Source organism: Sparus aurata, chromosome 18 (genome assembly GCF_900880675.1).
Source record: "Sparus aurata chromosome 18, fSpaAur1.1, whole genome shotgun sequence".
NCBI lineage: Eukaryota > Metazoa > Chordata > Actinopteri > Spariformes > Sparidae > Sparus > Sparus aurata.
Window position 1 is genome coordinate 28,347,351 of NC_044204.1, and position 21,545 is coordinate 28,368,895.

At 39.7% G+C, this 21,545-nt stretch overlaps 1 protein-coding gene across 7 annotated transcripts in view; it reads left to right on the forward strand.

Moving 5' to 3' along the window:
- Positions 1–20,446, forward strand: part of mbnl3 (muscleblind-like splicing regulator 3) — a 36,256-nt gene extending 15,810 nt beyond the window's left edge. For 3 of the 7 annotated variants that reach the window (XM_030396201.1, XM_030396203.1, XM_030396202.1), the window contains exons 3-9: positions 1,229–1,393; positions 2,895–3,098; positions 3,195–3,434; positions 5,344–5,497; positions 8,646–8,699; positions 11,881–11,975; positions 13,526–20,446. In XM_030396201.1, coding sequence (XP_030252061.1) covers positions 1,229–1,393; positions 2,895–3,098; positions 3,195–3,434; positions 5,344–5,497; positions 8,646–8,699; positions 11,881–11,975; positions 13,526–13,528 — 915 coding nt within the window. In that variant the 3' untranslated portion in view covers positions 13,529–20,446. The other 4 variants (XR_003981433.1, XM_030396206.1, XM_030396205.1 and 1 more) reach the window with 4 other exon arrangements.
- The last annotated feature ends 1,099 nt before the right edge of the window (positions 20,447–21,545 follow it).

Here is a 21,545-nt window from a genome sequence, read left to right on the forward strand (position 1 = left end):
TCACACAGATTATTGTATCATCGTATCGGCTGGCAGGAGTTTAATTCTTGGTCGTTGTCGTCCATTAGCTCGTTATTGTTCAGGGAGTCTGGACTCTCTTCAAGGATGAAGAATGACACGTGAGAGGGACAGTGGATAAAAACCATGTCGGCGCACAAATCAAACATTTTTAGACATACTCATATTTTGCCTACAAAACACATGATGAGCTTATATATTTATATATTTTTACAGCTGCATTTAAGATAGTTTGAATTAACTCCACCTCGACTGGCTACAACAGTAAAATGCTGCCTGTATCTCATGGAATAACATAGTATATGTTTGTATATCACACACTGGAACTCTGCTTTGGGTACTTTGAGTTCATTCTTCTGATAATAAACATAGTTTTCCTTGATTTAGAATTTAAATGCAGGACTTTTACCTGTAACAAAGTATTCTTAGATTGTGGTGTTCCTCCTTTTATAACACCGCTGACAGTGTTGAGGATGTTTGTAAAAGTTTTGGTACAAATGCTTTTCAGTTTTTTTTAACATGCTTCACTGTATAATTAAGTTATATAACAAAACAAGTACATGTGCATCTTTGAAATATTCACTTTTGTCATTGAGCTCATTTATTGGACTGAGAACCAGCAGGTAGAGATACAGACTCTGTCACACGGGTGGGTGAGAGTCGGGCATGTGTTTTCATTCTGGAGGTTTATCTCTTGTCGCCGAAGTTATTTGGCTTCTGTGCCTCCGTGGAAAAATCCAAAGCTGGCTTGAAAACACTTCACCTGTCACTTCACATAGCTTTCAGAGATAGACACGACTTCGACTGACGGCCATTTTAATGTTTTAAATCAGTGTTTTGTTGGTGATTTCGGCACAGTGTACTTTTAATGATGAGTATTTGTGGTTGCACATCTCTCATGAATGTTCCAAGATGCAGTCTTCTGGGACTTCATTAGTACTTTATTTCAGCAGAGTTTACTGTACGTAGTGCTGCTCTGCTGCACTGTAAACACGCCTGATTCTAGATGTTTGGTTTAACAACTTGTGCCTGATTACAGGGATGAGTTCAACTAAACATAGATCTGTTGCTGCGGTAATGTTTGTTGGTCCCTGATCTGTTTGGCCTCTTTTTGACATTATTCTCATCTCTCTCTGTATTATGACTTGTTTTACCTTTAGTAAGAGTTGTGGTAGAGTGTGACCTCTCCTCCCTCCTCTCTCCTCCTCAGGGGCGCTGCACGCGTGAGAACTGTAAATACCTGCACCCACCTCCGCACCTCAAAACCCAGCTGGAGATCAACGGGAGGAACAACCTGATCCAGCAGAAGGCCGCCGCGGCCATGTTGGCTCAACAGATGCAGTTCATGCTGCCTGGAGCGCAGTTGCAGCCCATAGTGAGCAGCCCACACATAAACTACAACGTCTCTATGAATGTTTGAAGAAATGTCATTTATTTTTTTCTAAATTCTTAAGCTGCTCTCTGCGTTCTGTCAGGGATGTTCTGCTCGGCTTCGAGGGGGCAGTTGTTTTTAAAGCTATATTTAAAGATATGTAGGGCAAAATGATCTAATGTGTGTAAGACATGCTTTTTACAGAGAACAGATTTTCTGTTCTTTAATTCAGATTCTTTAAATGGCACCTTCTCCTACTTTACCGTGAAGTTCATTCTCAGTGTGTGTGCAATGGAGGCTTCAAGTTTCCACATCACACGTACACTGTACGCTGAAAATTGGACCAGGATTGGATTCCAAACTATTTGTGATGTCACAAATCCTGCTCATAGCCCCGCCTCTTATAATCAGATCATCAATGAGCACAGAGAAAGTGTGATGCTTCAGCAGATGAACGTGAAAACAGCCTCCTAGTGGCAAACTCTGAACATATGTCGTTCTCAGACCTGACCACTCCTTACACAGTTTTGCTCAGCATTATGACATCAGAGTACACTGGTGTGTTTTGTCACTCTAAAGTACACAAAAAGCTGGTGACGCCTTATGAATTTGACCGGCAGGCAGCAGCAATACACCACAAAGCGTGATGAAAAACTAAAAAAGGAAGAGGAAGAGTTTGACCAGTCTTAGCTCTGGATTCCTTCCCCCTGCCTTCACCCACCTACATAACAAATATTTGCAACTGGGGATCGTTTTTGTGTTGTTATTGCATTGTGTGTTTAATTTCATAGCGAGAGACAAGATCCACAATCGACAGCGATACTCACTCTCACGGCTCACTTCCGCTGTTTCCTCCCGGGAAGACTATTTTTTTAACTCCATTTCAGAGGTAAATGGACTGTCGTGTCTGTGGAAAGATCAGCTGAGTTAGCGAGGCACCAAATACATAGTGTTAAACAGGCCCTGGGGCGGAATTAGATGAGATATATGATTTTATATGCACGAACATACACACAAGCTGACATTTTTTTCTGCACAAGGTGGTAAACTGTCTTCAAGGTTGGAAGGTCTGAATTCTACATAGTGCACCCAAAAATCAGACCGTCCCCGTCTCTCTCGTTTGTCTATACAAGCCTATTAATGATTTATTTAAGTTGTTTTCTGCTGCTGGACTGTGAATTTCTTTGTGAAGGACTGATTTTCAAGGACAGTCCAAAGAAAGATTGGACTGATTTTCAAGGACAGTCCAAAAGAAAGATTGTATGCATGTTCTCCGGTGCATCGTAGCTAACAGTATCTAACGTTAGTTATAAAATGGAGTCAGCTAATATAAAGTAATGACCAGCTTCCAGCACATCATAGATGTTCTACTAAGCCTTTTTAAAAAATGTGAAATTTCCTGAGTCTTTCTTATATTCTCCAGCCGTTTTCCTTAATATTCAAATTAACCGCATAGCTATAACATGTTTTGTTTCTGGTCCCCGTCGTTCTCTCCATCCCTCAGACAACATTCCCAATGACGCCCTCCCTGGCAACGAGTCCCAGTATGGCATTCAGTCCATACCTGAGCCACATGGGCCCAGGCATGGGCTTGATGCCTGAGCTGCTGCCCAGTACTCCCCTGCTGGTTCCTGGGAGTCCCACCGGCCTGGCAGCCATGGCCAACGGCACCTCCGCACAAAAACATATGCGCACAGACAAGCTGGAGGTATGCGGCATGCGTGCAGTTGTGTTGTGTTGCTATGTTTGGCCTCAGTATGATGAAAGGTAAATGTTGATTAGTGCTCCCGCTGACCCTTGCCAGGTTTGTCGAGAATTCCAGCGCGGTAACTGCACGAGGGGCGAGAGTGACTGCCGCTATGCTCACCCCCTGGAGGCTGGCATGGTGGACTGCAGTGAAAACTCGGTGATCGTCTGCATGGACTACATTAAAGGTCGCTGCAGCCGAGACAAGTGCAAGTACTTCCATCCCCCGGCTCACCTGCAGGCAAGGATCAAGGCTGCGCAGCACCAAGCCAGTCAAAACACAGCGTCCGCAGCCTTGGTGAGTCCTTCTCAACACTGTGACAGGGAATATTTCCTACTAAGAATACACAAAACAATTAACCATAGAACAGAACAAACACAGGTGTAAGCCGACACTCACCTTCTCAAAAGTTACAAATCAACAATCAGCATATCTGCTGAACGCAGCAGTGAAACAGGAGAAGATTATCCTGTTCTCCACTTGGATATTGTTTACTGATGCAATGAAGGATCCGGGTATCACAGTGTCCCGCAGGCAACTTGAAATTTGATAATGTAGTCTGGGGATTATGTTTTTTCATGAATGTGTGCTACTGTGCATGCGTCTGAGCCGGTACTCTCAGTGAAGCCAGCTCCACGGGCTAAAGTTAGCAATGTGAGCGGCTGTAATATAATCAGGTCAATCTGCAGAGCGGATGCAGAAAAACACGAGAGAGAGAGAGTTTTGGAAAAAGAACATAAGTGAGTTTATACATCCTGGCATTTAGTTTTGTTGCCGCAGCTGCTAACGCTGCATGCTGTTGGATGACTGCACTCTGTAGTGTCACTGGTTTCATCTCAAATTAGTCAGAAAAATCAGTCAAAGTAATTAAAAACTGATGGTGACATTTATCACGTCCTGTGATGTGACAGGTGTCTGTATTCATGTTATAATTGTATTTGTCTTGGTTATCATCCACTGCAGTTTGATGTTTCAGCACCGGCCCCATTACTGAATGAAGTCATAGCAATCCCATTTTGCTTTTGGTCTGACCTCTGGGCTGTCCTACATCGCTTCAGCTAATCTTACATACTGCAGTGTCCTCTTGTGGTGGTAAACAGAAACATCCACGTCAGCTGGATGCCGCTGCGCTCACAGAGGCTGTATATTTACCGTTAGATAACACCGGAGGCCGGTCCTGCGAAGCATGATTCGTTTTTAGCGAGTAACATCAGGGTTAACTCTGGGTTATTTCAGGGTTATGAAGCTGGTTCACTTCTTACCAGGGACACATAACCATGTTAAGGCAAGGCAAGTTTATGTGTATAGCACAATTCAGACACAAGGCAACTCAAAGTGTTTTACAGGAGCATAAAATTACGTTAAAAAAAAGTAGCAAGACAGCAAGAAACAGAAGATTAATAAAACAAAAGACATCGAAAAAGTTAGCTAAATCAGAACAGGTTTATAAAAGACAAGACAATAAAAGTTACATTGCAGCTCAAAATATTGATCAAAGCCTTAAAACTGCTTCAGTTAAAGGCAGAGGCGAACAAAAAGTCCCTTGTGCTGCACGCCTACTTGCTCCGCTGCAGGTTGTGTTACATATAAAAGCACCTCCTTCTGTAGCTTGTCCCACTACCAGCACGTTCGGGCTAACTCGCAGCTCCGGCAACCAGCCTTCATCCGGACTGGTAAGTCTGTCACACATCAGCACCACTGAGACAAAGTCCAAATAGTGTTCAGTTGACTGTACAGGTATGAAAGAAAACTGGATGCGTGAAGCCTTGGAACTTGATTCCTGGGCAGACAAATGAAAATGTTTTTGTTTTTTTTGTCAGGCGATGAGGTAATCAGGTGGGATAGAGGGAGTTACAGGCGTAATAACAGTATACATGTGAAAGAACCTCCTTTCAACCAATCAGATCTCTAGAAAATGGTATTATCATCCATAGAAGATCCTGTTGTGTGTGGACATGATAGGTGTGCTCCTGTAAGAGGGACTGTCGACTTTATCTGATCTTTTTTCCCTGTAAGCAGTGTCAGATCTTTTTATTGTGCTATTTTATAAGTATCCTGGGTATGTCGAGCTCACTTCATTAATCTCAGATAATCCAATTTTTTTGTTTCAGGGTAAGTGTTGATATTCTTGCAAGGTTACGAGTGTTATCGGCTGTGTTGAAGATAACTTCTCTCCTCTTTCTTCTGTGTGTTTGGTCCCAATCAGGGTCTCCCTCCAGGAGCCATGCAGCCGCTACCAAAGAGGCCGATCTTAGAGAAGAGCAACGGAGCTGCTGCCACCGTCTTCAACCCCAGCATGTTCCACTACCAGCAAGCCCTGGCTAACATGCAGCTCCAGCAACCAGCCTTCATCCCCACTGGTGAGTCTATACACACATTAGCACCCCTGAAACATAGTCCAGACAGCGTTTACCTGACCGCGCAGGTAGGAGATAAACTGGATTCATGAAGCCTTGGAAATTGATTTCTCAAGAGGAGGTTTTTTGTGTGAGGCAACCAGGTAATCTGGTGGGATAAAGGGAGTTACAGGTGTAGTAACAGAATGCATGCTGTGTCTGTGGAAGGCTTCAGTGACTACGTTTACATGCACACTAGTTTTCCGCTATCGAACAAGACATTAGTCAGTGGTAATATTTAGAGAATATTCCTTTTGGATATTCCCAATGTAGCATTTTTGATGGAGACGTGAGGTTCTAGTATTATTCAGGTTTTAGGAGCATTCTTCGGACACAACGCACGTTCGGCATTATGCATCTCAATCAGGGTTTTTAGCACATTTTTACAACAAATTCCCTCTAGAAAGTTTTGCCAACAACTCTTTCTGTGTGCGAGAGAAACTGCTTTTAAACACAGGGTTCGTACGGGTGCTTGAAATTCAAGTACTTGAATTTCAATGTTGTGTTTTCAAGGTCTGAAAAGTGCCTGGATTTTAGTTTACGTGCTTGAAAGTGCTTGACATTATAACTCTGTGTCTTTCACAAAATTGGGATCAGACTGGATAATTAATTTCTGAAGTTTTTGCTATTATGAAACATAATTTTAGATGTTTACAGCATGATACAATGTACTGTATTGTGAGAAAAAGTGAAGAAAAAATAATGAGTTTATATATTCCTGTAGAAAAGTATTTTACCCCAGCAATAAGGTGCTGGAAAATCTTTAAAATGACCCTTAAAAGTGCTTGAATTTGACCTTGAAAAATGTGTAAGAACCCTGTAAACATTATGAAACATTTTTTGGGATATGCATAAAGATATAACAGGGGCAGCCTTTTTTAAGAAGGTTGTTGAAGGAATGAAAGAGGCAACCCAGTCACCAGAATACATGATGGCAATGTACGTTTCCACAAACCACGGATATGTTCAAACTTTGCATTTCTTTAGCTTCAACTTTCTATTTTAAAACAATTTTGACGACGCTGTGCTTGTGGTCTGGTTGGGTCAAGTCACAAAAACCACTCTCAAGATTAAAAAAGAGTCGTATTTTCATATTTTGGCTTAAAGGTCAGACATTTTAATCAGAAGAGAAAGATCTTCATTGACAGATTTTTCATAAACTGAATACACAAACTGACCTTGAAGGACAAAACGATTTCATACTGTTTTACTTTGGTGGACCCTGCCATCTTTCTAGTTTCAATAGTGTTCTGAGGACCTTATTTTCCTTTGAGAACAGCTTTTTTATTTAGTTATTAAAATAGATATTTCTGTGTTTATCTTATTTCCTCATTATTATTGTAAATATTAAGATTCTGAGATTGTATTTCTTCTCCAAAACTACATAGTGTCCCTTTAAAACACCTGTTTTGGCACCACAAACACGGCTGGAGATGTCCTGATGTCTAATTAAAAATATCAAGTAGTTTCAAATCTTTAAACACAGCCTCGGACTTGTGACTGTCAGGACAAAAAACATAAATGTGAATCAGACATTTTAGCCTGTGACACGTACAAATATGAAAACATCAGTGGTTTGCAGAAACGCTAACTCACAACATTTACCGCCGGCGGCTGGCCCTGAAGTACGAATGGCTGCATGTAGGAGTATAAGTGGTATATTCATTTACATCGGCCATGTAAACAGCCTAGTAGGATTATTTTTCTTTTTCATAATTAAGGCAAAAACCGTAACATTTTATGTAAACGTAGTCACTGTAACTGCTCGCCTTGACCCCTCTATCACGCCTCGCTTCCCTTCTCTCCTTGTGTTGCTTACATTAACTTCACTCTGCTCGACGTGTGATGAGCCGTTGAAGCCTTAATCATTAGACAAACACATCAGAAGGCCATGATGTGGGACTGCTGGTACACGGATTGCAGGTTCTTTTAGATTTTGAAGTTCTCGATGTATTTCAGAGCAAAGTTGCCTGTGTTTTGGCTGAAAGTAGTATTTAGTGAAAGCGTAAACAAAGAGCCAGACAGAGCGAAGGAGACAGCCAGCACCAGTCCTACTACTCTTAACCAAATGTAAAGTCCCATGATTGTAATTTCCTTCCATGAGTTTCTTGTTTGTTTTTTTTCGTGCATCTGATTGCTAGTTAACATCATGAGAGGATTTAGAGGGTGTAATTTAGATTTGAAGGACAGAACATCAGCTTAAAAATGTACTCTCACATTTTATTGGATTAAATTAGGAAACAAGTACAAAACCAAATTCACTTCATTCACAGTAAGTCATGTAATGTATTAGTTAATTGACTACTGACAATTTATAAAACAGCTTGTTTAACTCAATGATCAGGATAGAAAGCCAAATATTTTCTGGTTTTAACCATTTAAATGTAAGGATCTGCTGCTTTTCTCTGTTATATATACAGATAATTGTTACTTAAATGTCCTAAAATGTTCTGATCTTTCACTGATTAAACAATTAATGAAAATACCCAATGTAGCCGAGAAGGAACAAAGGATGTAAAAAAGAACAAAAATTGATTTAAAATTACTTTAAAAGCGTTAAGTTGATATATATTTGGCACATAGCGATACAAAGGACACTCCTGGGTATCACACTGAAAATACATTTTTCAGTTGATGCTGACTGTAAAGAAACAGTGGTCAGTGAAATGTTTGAAGTCTGACAGACATGAATTATTGATATGCTGCACGCCTAAATTATACAACACAGAGGTCTGCAGCCAAAACACCCACACACTGTACCTGCTCAGTGCTGAACACTCACACACACACTCACTTTCATCTTCATATCTCGCTGCTTGGATAAAACACCTCTACAATAAACTGACTTCAAGCTTCATGTCTTGTCCTGCTCATCAGCTAGAAAGCAGTTATCTCTTGTCCCCACCGGTCGATGTGTTTTTGTGTCTCTGTGTGCGGCACTGACTGTGACAGCCTCGCTTGTGTTTCCTGCTTTAACCTCTTGACTTGCGTTGACCTGCTGTTGCCAGTGACAGCTTTACCACAACTCTTTGTCCTCCTTGTTTTCTTTTCATCCTCCTCCTGCTGTCCTTCTCATCTGCTCTCATTCATTACTTGTTTTTCACACATGTAGCGGTTCACAATGTGATGGGCTCTGTTCTGTGCATGGTGCCCTCAGGAAGCATTGGTAGATCAGCTTTACTTCACATACACAAAGCCTTTTATTGAAGGATTGATGGATTGATTGATTGAACAACATGGCCGTACTGGTTAGCATGTATTAGCCAGTAAGCTACAGATCATGTATGTTGTACAGTACTGCTAACAGCTCTCCAAATCAGTAATATATCAGGGTTTCAGTGCATTTTTCCTGCTATGGAAGCAGCCGATTGTTCTCATTCATACCACAGAAATGTGGCACTTTCCTGTGACGGAAAATACATCAGACTCCTTATTCACTCTGTATTTACAAAGAACTGCTGGTGACATACAGCTGCACAAATGACAAAACAGCATTTTAATGAAGTACTGTACTGCTGGAGATGCCCCGGCCTACAAAGAAAGTGTTTGTTAGACTAATGATGTTAAAGATCACTAAGTAATCAATTAATCACCGTGAAGAATTTCACATATTAAGGATGTCTTACCCGACAGAGACACGCGCAAATACAGCCAAAAGTATCTTGTTACAAACTACAAATACAACATGAAATGGAAAATAGAGATAATTTGGTTAATTAAAGCGAAAGTAATTAGGGATTTAAAACATAAAAAAGACATGCTACACATACTGAAATTAAGACATTTTAAGTGGCCCCAATATGAGTTGGATGTTGTTGGCCAGTTGTTGAATAGCAACAGACGGAAACAGACATTATTTTGTGTTATTGAGTTCATCATTCAAGTAACTTGGTGTTTGTTTAATCTCTGTAGACTACTCTGAGTTGAAGATGAAGTCAGTGGTTTCAACAGTTTTCTAATGAAGGAACGTCTAAATTATTAACAATTAAATTGTCCTCTTTTGTGAGAGAGAAGACAGAAAATCTAGGGACAGAGCGATTAAGAATAAAATGAAACAAACACACCTTGTCGAACTCAAACCTAAGATGTCACTGAGTACGTTGGCAGTGCCTTAAACCCTCAGAGTACTAGGGCACCCCAAAAGAACAGATCATGTTGTGAGAACTCTCTTTTCTGCACCCAAGTAAGACAAGAAAAAAACTGAAGCTCAGATCAAATCGAGAACGTGGCTGAAAATGTAGATTTGGTAGCTTATTTCCTGAGAAAAAGACTTGCTGTATTATATGACAATAAAGTTATGGTGATGGAAAGTGACTAAATGTTCACTGTGAAAAGCTCCAAGTTTCTCCAGAGAGACCAGTAGTTGCTCAGCCGTAATGTAAAGAATATGAAATGTGCAGGTAAAGAACTCAGACTGCTCATCTGGTCCTTTGGGAGAACATCCCACAGATTATTGTGTCAGCTACTGAAGAGCACATGAGAGACGTTTGTTTTGAGCCCGTTGTTTTTTCACAGCATCATGTCTGCCTTTTCGTTTCAACTCCATGCAACCGTGCTTGGTGTGTGTGTGTGATCGTGGGTGTGCATGCAGGTGTCGGCAGCTCAGGTAGCTCAGGGAAGCAGGACGAAGGCCAGCAGTTGATGGACTTGCTTGAGCTCTTCCTCTTGCCACTCGTACGGATTTAAAACAAGTCTTAATAGAGCAAAGTATAGAGTAAAGTTTGCCAGTTTTTGGCAACTGTGCGATGAAAATAATAACAAATTTGATGCACAAAATATCAGAGTGAATTGTTGTTTCATCGTAGAAAAATAAGTGCAGGGAGTTTTTTAACAATTTAATTATGTTACATGTTTATGTAAGTCTTCAGTGCAGTTTGTGCTGTATGTGTCAGTGTCTTCAGTCCTGTTCCTGGAGGCCTCCTGCCCTGCATGTGTTAAATGTTTCCCTGCCCCAGCGCACCTGATTCAAATAAATGGGTTGTTGTCGATGACGAGCTGATTACTTGAAGCAGGTGTGTTTGGGCGAGGAGACATCTTAAACAGTGAGTGATAAGAGGTGTATGATATCCTGGCACAACAGGTTAGACCAAAGCCAGCCGAAGAGCGAGTGATACGTCCAGTAGGCGCAGCTGTAAACAGACCTGACAAGAGGCTGAATTAGGCAGCACGAGTGACAACACCTGTGTAGGTGCACAGGGGCTTTTAAAATCTCTAAACCAATATAACTCCTGCTGACATCATCAGGGCGTTGTTATTCTCTGACAAAACTCCTTAAAGGTGCAATATGTAAGAATTGACCACCTGTCAGATTTATACTCTAAATGAATGGTGGGCATCCTACCACCAGAGTACGTGCTAACTGCTTCTAATTATAGTCACCCATAGCTAGTTAGCTCAGTTAGCTGTGCAGCTAGTGATGTGGACTGGGAGCTCAGGGGCCAGCGGAGTCAAACGTGCTAGCACTGGAGCTTCGGACTGGAATGGGCCAGAGCTAGCTGGTTAGCATGCTAACTTCAGTTGATTTCCCTGCAGCACCATACCTCGACATCATAATGCCAAAAGTGCTATTAATTCACATTCGATTGATCATTTTTTGTAGGTTTTCCAACGTTTTAAACCAAAATTCATACAGATTCCCCCTTTTAGACATAGTAGACATGTACAACTGTACAACACACTGAAGAGTAAATTGAATTCACCAATAATTTGTTCCCAAAATCAGACAAGATCTCAGTTAACCTGTAGTTGATAGAAAGCAAGATCACACAGGCATAATCGTTTCACATATATTTTATATGCCAGGTAATGTGTGTGTTAGTTGAATGCAAAATGAAAGTGAGGTGTTTATCTTCAGTTTATCGTCAGTCACTAAATCTATCTGTAGTTTTTAATAGTATGATGATCGACCCACAGGACTATTAGAAAAGAAGAGGTAAACTGTCACGTTGCAGCTGTGACGTCATTGAAAGGCTTATTGTCTCTTCTGGATCATTTGCTCCCTTCATACACATGCCCTGTCCATTTGAATACAATTATCAGATACTCCAGTCTGATTAGATTGTATGAGTGTGTATTGCCTTGTTTGTTTAAGTACCATTTGTTGGTGAAACAATGCATTTTCTTTTATTTTGTAAGCGGTTGGCTAATTAAATCTGTAATTTTCTTTATCTCTTATTTTGTATGCATGTGTCTTGATACTTGTTCATCCTGGCAATATCACTGGACTTGTGCCATGACTTTTGATCCGACACATTTTGCCATGGTAACCATATCATTCCTGTCCCCCCTCCTCCTCCCCGCCCACATCCTCGTCCTCTGTCTTTCGTCTGACTCGCCCTGAATAAAAGTTCCCATGATGCACGGTGCCACAACCTCCACTGTTTCGTCGGCTTCGACCCCAGTCACCAATGTTCCTTTCGCTGAATCTGCCGCCTCGAATCAGGTTTGCTCTTTCATTTCAGTTCTCTTTTTATTTTAGCTGAGGACGTTCTGAGTTAGTCTTTCTTTCATCAGGTTAAAGAAACACCTGCCTGTAGTGCCACGTGTATTATGTTCACATTTCATCTGTCCTCACTGTTCAGTCTGTCGTGACGTGAGCAAATGAAAACAGTTTATTCTGAGAAGAATCTCCGAACAGGGAACTGTTTTCATCTGAATGTTGTAGTCTGTAGAACCACTGTCTGTCTCTGTCTTCTATGTGATCTATGGACATATAGTTGGTGCTCTGGCATCGTCAATAACCCTGCTGTAATTAAGATACTTTCATCTTGTTCCCAGTGAATTCCCCTTGACATAGTCCTGTAGATGGGGACACATTTCATGGCAAAATTCGCCAAATAGCCTGAAAATATCTTTGCAATATATAAATTATTTCCAATACACTTAGTGATATATCTCTATTATTTACGCCAACCATATTTCGTGTGTTGATGGAGAGTTTTACTGGTTGAAATCTTTTTTTTTTTTTTGTACCTGTGAAGGTGAGCAGTGCAAAAAAAAAAAAGAATGAATAGATATCATGAGTTGATTACTCACGGTATTTCTTGTTTTGTTCCTGAGCTAAGAAAAACAGCCAAGGTTTCAGCTTCATTTAAAATGATTCAGTGGCTCTGTAAGTGGTTTGTTTGACTTAGGAAATAGGAGAAATCCAAATGATGTATTATTAAATATTATTAGATATGCACTACTTTGCATTAATTCCCAGAAAAGAAATCTATACATCGGATAAATCCAGGTTCTAAATTATTGTTTTCGTCTAATGTCGTTCTGGAGTCAAAGGGTTTTTAAAGAGGGAATATCTCTTTTAATCGCTCCATAAATCAGAAAATTCATTTCCCATGTTTGTAGGAATAAAGTGTCGTATAAATCAGATTATAAATGGTATTTGAACTAACCAGTCTTTAGAAACAGTTTTAGATGATAAATAGTGGACAGGGTACAAATTTAACTAATAGATATCACTATGAAACTTCATCAAGTGATTACATACATTAAGACAATTTCTGTCTTAATACAAGTTTCCTCAGATTTATTTTTAAACATGCAAATGATGCGATCTAAATAAAAAGAAGCTAAATCTGAACTAAACGAAACACTTAACATGTTTATTTTGGACGTTTTCTTTCCACTAGTGTGAAAGAAAACTCAATCTCAACATATTGGTCAGTGAATTAAAAAAACCTATTTTCGCCTGCAGTTTCTCCCACTGGAATTGATTTTATAAAGAAATTCTTAACACATAATTGTGTACAATTTAAGTAGTTGAATGGAAGTTGGCGGCTTTATTCCAACACTGATGATACATGATCTCGCTGCTCCTTGACTACTTGATTTGAAAAACAAATAGTGTCATGTTTAAAATCTGACATTCAAATTATTTTGCCCTCTGACGTCATCGTACTGAATCCTCTACTGCAGGGGACTTTTCTGAGACCTTTGTGTCTTTGTGAATTCACTGCTCCTCCTCTCACCCCCTCCCTCTCTCTCTTCCAGTAGACCCCTCGGAGCTTCTGACCCCCGATCCAGTGGAGCTCCAGTGCGTTCCCATGGAAACCCATTTCTGTCCCGTCCCCAAACTGCTGGTGGCGGCTCCGGTGGCACTAAACTCAGTAAGCCTTTCCCGAAACCCCAGTTAAAGTCCCCGAAGCCTGCGCACTACCAGGGGCGGTCATCTTTTCTGAATGCAGCAAACATGTGCCTCACCTACAGTGCACACTGACTGAGTGGCAACGTGAAACTGGTTATAAGATGTAATGAAAGTTAGAGAACGCTGCGATTGTTCACGCAATACAAGCCTGGACGTATTACTGTTGCTTTGAAGCAGCCATCCTGATGCATACTGACTCGATCAGGCTGAGCAATAGAGCTCCGTCCTTCTTACAGCCATACATGCCCACACCTTAAAAGTGCACCAGAAACAAACACACACACACACACACACACACACACTCTAATACACACACACATTTAAGACTTAATGCCCTTTATGGGTTGGAGCCATCACACAAGGCAACCCAACACATTTGACTGTTCCAAAGTCAGAAACTCTAAAAAGCAAATTCTGGAAATTGAGACCATCCGAGCGGCAAACGGACGTGCCGCTGGTCTGCAACCATCACGTGTTGTCGAAACGAAAGAGTAGTTTTCATATCATGTCATGTTTACGTTTCCAGATGGCTACAAATGTTTGTGTTGTACTTACGTCTATCATCAGTTTGTTCTCATGGTCTCATCTCGCCTGATGAGTTGTTGTTGATTTGTTTGTGCCTTTGATTTGTCTGCTCAGCTGCAGAGGAGACTTCGTCGTCGTCGTCCCCCCCCCCCCCTAAAAAAAAAAACTAAACACTTTAACAATCGAAAGATTTTCTTATTTGCAATTTAAGACAATATCTGTTGTTACAAAAATACTGTGCATTAGCCAATATCATGTTGTAAGAATCAAGTAATAACACATCGCCAGTTTAAATTCATATCGTTTCTTAAATGTTGATTATGACTTGAATCATTTTTCGTCCCCCCGCCTTCATTGTCAGTGACGGCGTCATTTTCATGTAACGCAGCAGCCCAAAATCAGATACAATCACTGCGATATAAAAGGAGCTGAGTTGAGAGATTTTTAAGAACGTGGCTCTTAATTTCTTGGTTTAAGAAGCAAACTGCCTTAAAGCAGGTGAGGTCAAGATTTCTATATGTCTCTGGAAAACTCTACCGGTAATAAACCAGACAGCTTAAATTATTTAAATGGATGAATTTGAGGTTGAGGTTATCTTTAGTCATGATGTCTGATCAGCGATTGTTTCTTAGGTGTTAAGAATCATTTTTCAGTGAGAGAAAAGGAAGGTTTGTCCTGTTTCGTCCATGATGCAATATCCAAACATGGTGTTAAAAAAATGACAGTCGAGAGGTGCAGAACCCTGATTTCTTGCGTCCAACTCACCTGAAATCATAGTAAACACCAAACGGTAAGATCACAGACTTGCATAATTGGCACCTCTCAAACTTTTACACCTGATGTCGGAGTTATTGCACAAGATTGAAGCTGGATTTGTCGTGCCTAAAGTCTGTGTGTGTGCCAAGTGGTGGTATATGCAAGGAGCCGCCCCCATTCAATGCAATACCTGATGAATTCCTCCAAATAAATGTCTCCTGCTCAAAATGCAGAGATGTATTTTTAAAAAGGCCAGTTTCTTGGTGTTAATTGTCTCCTTTCATGCGGCATTTGGATCGAACAAGTGGCACAAGATTTTTATGTTTCGTGGCTCCTCAGGGAGAAAGCTGAGAACTTGAAACGTCCTGTCTGCGTTTATAATGTGTCGTCTTTTCTACTGATGTGCCCTTTTTTGCCGTCAGACGGGGAGTACGGCAGCCACAGTTGTTATGGTAAAGCCAGGAGACAGAGGAATAAATCACCTGTTTGATGTCTCGTGATGAAAAAGAATTTACAACCCAGTTGGGAGTTTTGGAGTCCAGACGGCCGTAGACCTGTAAAATTGAACGTAACAGCTTCGGAAACTGGGCTGAAATCACTTTTGTCCAAATTCAAATGTGCCTCTTTCAAGTCTCCTCGAACCACCACTGTCAATACACTGTAAGAACAGACCAGTGCTCAAAGATAGATGTGTTATTTGGTACATTATTATTATAACAGTAAATCACCTCTGTACTAGTTTCTTCTCCGAGACAGCTGTGCTGCCTCATCGTTTGTGTAAACAGATAAATCAGTGCGTTGTGTGCATACATGAGTCTGTCGACAGAGACAATGAATCACGTATTCGGTTAGTTGAAAATGCTGCAGATGTTAAGGCATTTTTTCACTGAGCATTATTCATTTTAAATAATGTTATCGTGTCGTGAATGTATCTAATGCAAAAATTACTCATGCCCTTCTAAAAGACAGGCATGTTTGAAATGTAATGATTCACTATATATAGACTATTTCTGAGGTCACATAGGTACCATGCTGATACTGTGTTAAGACATATTAAAGTATGTGTATTGTTATATAGATTTATATTTAATGTCAATGAGTGGTGTGACTACTTTTAGAAATATCTTTCACTCTCAGAGAAGGTAGAAGCAGAATCGTACATTACAGTACCATTTCTTGCGAGTCAGTTTTTGTACCCCTACCTTTGAAAGAACCCAAAGTGCCCAGAATGCACCTGTAAACAATGTTGTAACCATCGGACAAAATTGAGAAAATCCACTTGGTTGGCCTTTTATTGTTTTATTTTTCACATGATGGTGGATTTGGCCAGTTCTCCCCGTATTTGCATTCCTTGTTTCTGTTAACTCACACTCTTGGTAACTGTTACAAGGATGTAATCCCTCGCTGGCTTCCCAGCCATTACCTGTCAACTGTGTTTAACTGGGGTGTAACAACTTAGAAGCACCACCTCTCTGGGTTTGGATGGGTGAATGTTACCGTCTGGAGCGCCCCGATCAGCGCGCTTCCTGAACTGCAGCGACCTTAAGTTGACGCTGAATTAACATAAATGTGTCTTTTAAAGGAACAATACGCCTGTTCGCTGTCTTTCCGAGTTAGATGAGAAGATCGATACTGCACTCATATCACAATCAAGCCTTAAATTGTATTGAAGTGACAAAATACACATGACAGCACCTCTAAAATACACTAATCAACACATTGTGTGTTTGTTTCATCAGGACCCAGATATGAAAAAGACAAATCATTTTAGTGTGAGGGACTCTCGGCTGAGTCAGGCGCTTGGTAATACTCTAAACTTTGCATCATCACTGACAGCCGAGTCGTTTGACGCTAATTTCTGATCTGTAAGACTTGAACACTCAAACAAAATGGCGGATATTAAACAGAGATCCACAGTGACATTCGGCAATCATCACTGTGAGGTTGCCAGGCAACAAGAACTACAGCCACAGAGAAGTTCAGAGAGATCAACTGTCGGGACCTATTAAGATGTTCAACCAAAGCAAATTATTCATTAGCCACAAATAGTCTGATTACTTTACTGTACATTAGCCGATGGCTAGCAAGGACCGCTACACACTGAGGGTGTTCTCGCAGTTTGTTTTTTTGTACAAATTACATAAACAAGATATAAAGTGTTAATTAGTGATCTTTTTAAGTGTTGATAGGTGCTTTTTTTAAATTATACTGATACTATTTATGTTTTAAAAAACTTAAAACAGTATATCAGCCAATAGAACTTTTCTTTTAACAAAAAAACTAACAAAAAATCTTGTCATGGATCCTTTAGATTTTTTATAATTAGTGTTTTTAAAGACTATGAGCGAGATACAGACTGAGACAATGTTGACACCATTTCTAACTGACCTCACACCTCAAAGCAACCTATCAGTATCGTTCTACTCAGGCTGGATCAAGAGGATGTTTCCCCTGTTTCCAGTCTTAATGTTAAGCTCAGCCGTCTGTCTCTTCAAGCTTGATATTTACCATACAGACATTACAGTGATACCAATCTTCTCATTTAACCTTCAGAAAGAAAGTGAATGTGTATATATTCTGAGGTATTTATTTAAACTACCATCTACTCTTTTATCTACACAGTGGATTAAACAGAACGTAGCCCCGTTGTGAGCCTGTTATCTTACACCTGTAAAGACGTGTACTCTTCGGTACTTCTTTACCTCCTGAGTGTTTTGAGAAGCTACATTTTCTCTCCGAAGAATTTCAGCGGAATTGTTCCTCTCCTCCTCGATGAAATTGATGATTAGAATATCCAGACAAATCATTTTGTCTAAATCTTACAGCTTTGAAAGACTAGCTTTGTCCAGCCAAGAAGACCCCCTTTCTCTCTCTCTCTCTCTCTCTCTCTCTTTAGCCTTCGTCTCCTCTCCCCTTTACATCATTATGCCTTCACTAACTGCTGTCCAGCTGGAAAAAAAAAACAAAAACAGAATACTTGATCAATAAATTGTGCCTGTTGAGGGCATTTGAATTTTTAAGTACACTTAGACATATGTATTGATGCACAAGAGTGTGTTAGTTAGGGGAATTGTGGTGTGCTGCGAGAAAAGAAATAGTTTTTACCTCTGTCCCTTTCTCGTTCTCTTGTTTCTTCTTTGGGCAACGTTGTATTTTTCCCATACTGTCATTTATCATCACTCTGGAATATGCAAAGTGCTCTGATCATTGTGTCCAGTGACCAGATCCTTTAGCATGTGGACAGTTAATTCCGTCCTGAGCATATTTCTGTTGCCCGGGGGAACAAACAAAGGGCCTTATTTCTCGATCACTGTATAAAGATGTGATAGCTGTGTATGAGACTCACATGTATTAATGGTAAGTTAAACTTTTTTTTATCTGACATTGAAAAAAACACAGCATGGAAATAAAAAGATTAAAAAAAAACTCATTTATACATAGTTAATAGTTTGTGTAGACCAACAAGAAAAAAAGATATAATATGAAAATCATTTGTATACAATGATGGAGTCATTGTTAATGGTAATAGTTGCTGTTGCTGTGGCAACAAAATGACAACATGGCTACCTTTCTATTATCCTAATTGTGATTTTTTTCACATTCATTGAAATAACATACAACACTAACTTATTCAAAAAGGGAATGTCTAATTAGTTTGTCTTGTTATCGCAAAGTGATTAAATATTTTGTATGGAAAACTTAAATCCTTGTAATATCCAAAGGTCCTTAGGGGAGATCAGGTGTTTATTTTGTTTTGTTTATTTGACCTTAATTGTATGTTTTTGTTCTTGTACATGGTGTTTTTGAGAAATAAGAATGAACTTTGGCTTTTAAAGCGAACACCTATCTGTCAGGGAGGTGAAGAGGCTTTTGGACTGATTGAATGATCTTCATCTTTTTCTGTAAAAATCCAACTAGTCAGCGATCTTCACTGTTTACCTCCTGCAGACCGGGCGGTCCTCGCCCAGTGTCCTCTGTATGGCGGCGTGAGCTTTCATTAGTGAGTTCTGTTTCCGTTTTGGCCAAGAGGGCGGTCCAGAAGCCTCTTCCTGCCCAGCTGTGCTGGGTGATGTCGATCCTTGCTGAGGTGTATACGAATGTGTGACGTTCACCTTGTTTGCACTTATGTACATAACTATGTCAAAATACTCAAAATTTATTTTGAATAAATATAGATAAAAGAGTTGATTAAAAATCAAATCAATGTATTGTTAATGATATGAGTATGTCTATCATTTTATTACAGTATAAAAGATTTCTTTGTCCTTTTGTTTGTTTGCTAGAGCCCTGTTCTTTGCCAAGCATGACATTGCCTAGCTGTCAATCATGAATGGTTTTGCTTTGAAAAAGCTTTTTTTCTGTTCATTTATTTTTGGTTCAATAATATCTCAAACAAGAGAGGTGGATTAGAAGAAGAAATCAGTGTGGAACATGTGTAATAAAACCAGTAACCATGTCCTTAAATGCTCATCATGAATACACAAGTGCAGGTGCCGTCCAGTGACGCACCGGATTAAAGCACAGAGTGGCTCCACCTGCAGGCTGGAAAATAAGAGGAGCAGGTAAAAGAAATCTAGATCTAGAGGGACATTGATGTTTCAACGTGTTCACAGGGTTTTAAATTCACTTTCATTTTGTCTTTTTCTGAAATCAGTTGTGCTTTTCCTCCTTGTTGTCATTATCCAAAACAACAATAAATCTGAATTCTCCTTAGGATTTAAGTCAAAATTGCAAACAACCCGGTTTTCCAAATGCTATTCTTGCAGCAGCAGCAACATCCTCCTTACACAACTCTGTTCCTTCAGATTTGGACACGTGACGCTCTTCAATTGCTACTAAAGCCAGCGATTTTGTTGCCATGGCACTTGTCCTAGTGGTGGACTGACTGAGTCATTCTGGTGAATCGGTTCACAGCCCTCTGACTCCACATGTGGAGAAAAGTACATGTGGAGTGGACTTAAAACGCTTCGGGTTTCCAGTCACCAACAAGTGAATAAGATTGTGATTTTATTGTGAAATTTATTTTTTGCCATTATTTCTTAAATGATTCAGTTGTAATTGTGCCTTTATCATGCAAGGTGTAGTCTTCTTTTTACTTTCTACATTCAAATTGACTTTAAAACAACACATGTATCGAGCGTGTGTAAAACGTATCCCTTTATTTAAAATCCTTTGTTGGTGAGTCCTTATTAAATCGGGTTCATTGAATGACTAATTGGTAACCTGTGGAAGATGACGAGGGCCAAAGACTGTTCAGGACTAAGCCATATGATAAACTCTCTCTGACACTCTAGGACAGACTCGAAAGTGACTGCTGTTTCTTAGTCATCTATTGTTTCACTCTGTTTTCTGCTTGTGGTGCTTGTATGTGCTGCTGTGCTACATGCCAATTTATTTTGCAGTGTATAGCTATTAAGAGTAAGTTACTGTGCCTATGATGAGTTCTGCGATTTCTGTTTGACCTTTAATAAAACTCATAATTGTGATCCTCCTGTGGTGTGTTTTGTTGTCTGTTACTGCACCGATATTGGTATATAACATAGACCTGCACGGTATGATGAAATATTGCATATAGAACTGCAGTTCCACTTTGTTAAAGAAAGAGTTTTGATATTTACTTCTGAAAAAGACGTAGGCTAATACCTACAACTTCTAGGACCATCCACTCCACAGTGTTTAGTTTCAATATGGCCTCTGCAGTTTTCCATATTAGAGCAAATCAAACAACAGAAGCACGAGACAAACCTATAATCGATAAGTCATACATTTTTCCCTAATAACAGTTTGAAATGTATTTCACTGGCCTTTATCGTTTAAAGTCTGTTGCATCTATAACCACACCTGCCTGGGATGTCACGGTGACCTGACATGACCTGGACTTATACATCACTGTAGCGAAGAAAGTCAAGGCAGGACAGCAGGTGTTAGAGTGTCCTGATCCAATTAGAAGTTATGCCCACTAAGACACCTACTCAAGCCCTGAGGGGTAAGTGATTTATTTTTTCTGGTGATCTATTTTCAAAGTGTGATCTAAATTATTTTCTCTCCTGTGTTATTACCTGCAATCTGATTGGGAAAAAAAGTCTTGCGAGGAAAATTTTTCTAGGTTCCTCCATTTTTCTGTGAAAATGAAAAAAGTATTTCAGAAGAAATTGGTTTTTTTTTTTTGTTTTTTTTCATGTGTGTAACCGAGTAAAAAAAATAAACTTTTGATAAGAATTTTTTTCCTGTTTGTGTAACTGAGTGAAAATGTTTTGTTTGGTGGTTGGTTGGCTTTCTGGGAGAATTTTGTGTGTGAAACAAGTCAATTTCAAATGTTTTTCCCAAGAGAAACAATGTTTTGTTGTTGTTGTGTGGAACTGAGTGAAAAACTAATTTTCCTCAGAATTTTTTTAGCAGGGAAAAAAAATTCAGAAAGATTTCCCCTGTAAAGAACCAAGTTATAAGAAAAATCTGTATTTTTTAAAAACATTTTATTTATTTATCTTTTGTCATGTGTGGACAAAAAACGCAAGGGAATTACAAAGATTATACTGGCAAACATTTTTTTCCCCAGCAGACGCCAAATCATAATCAATAATTTAG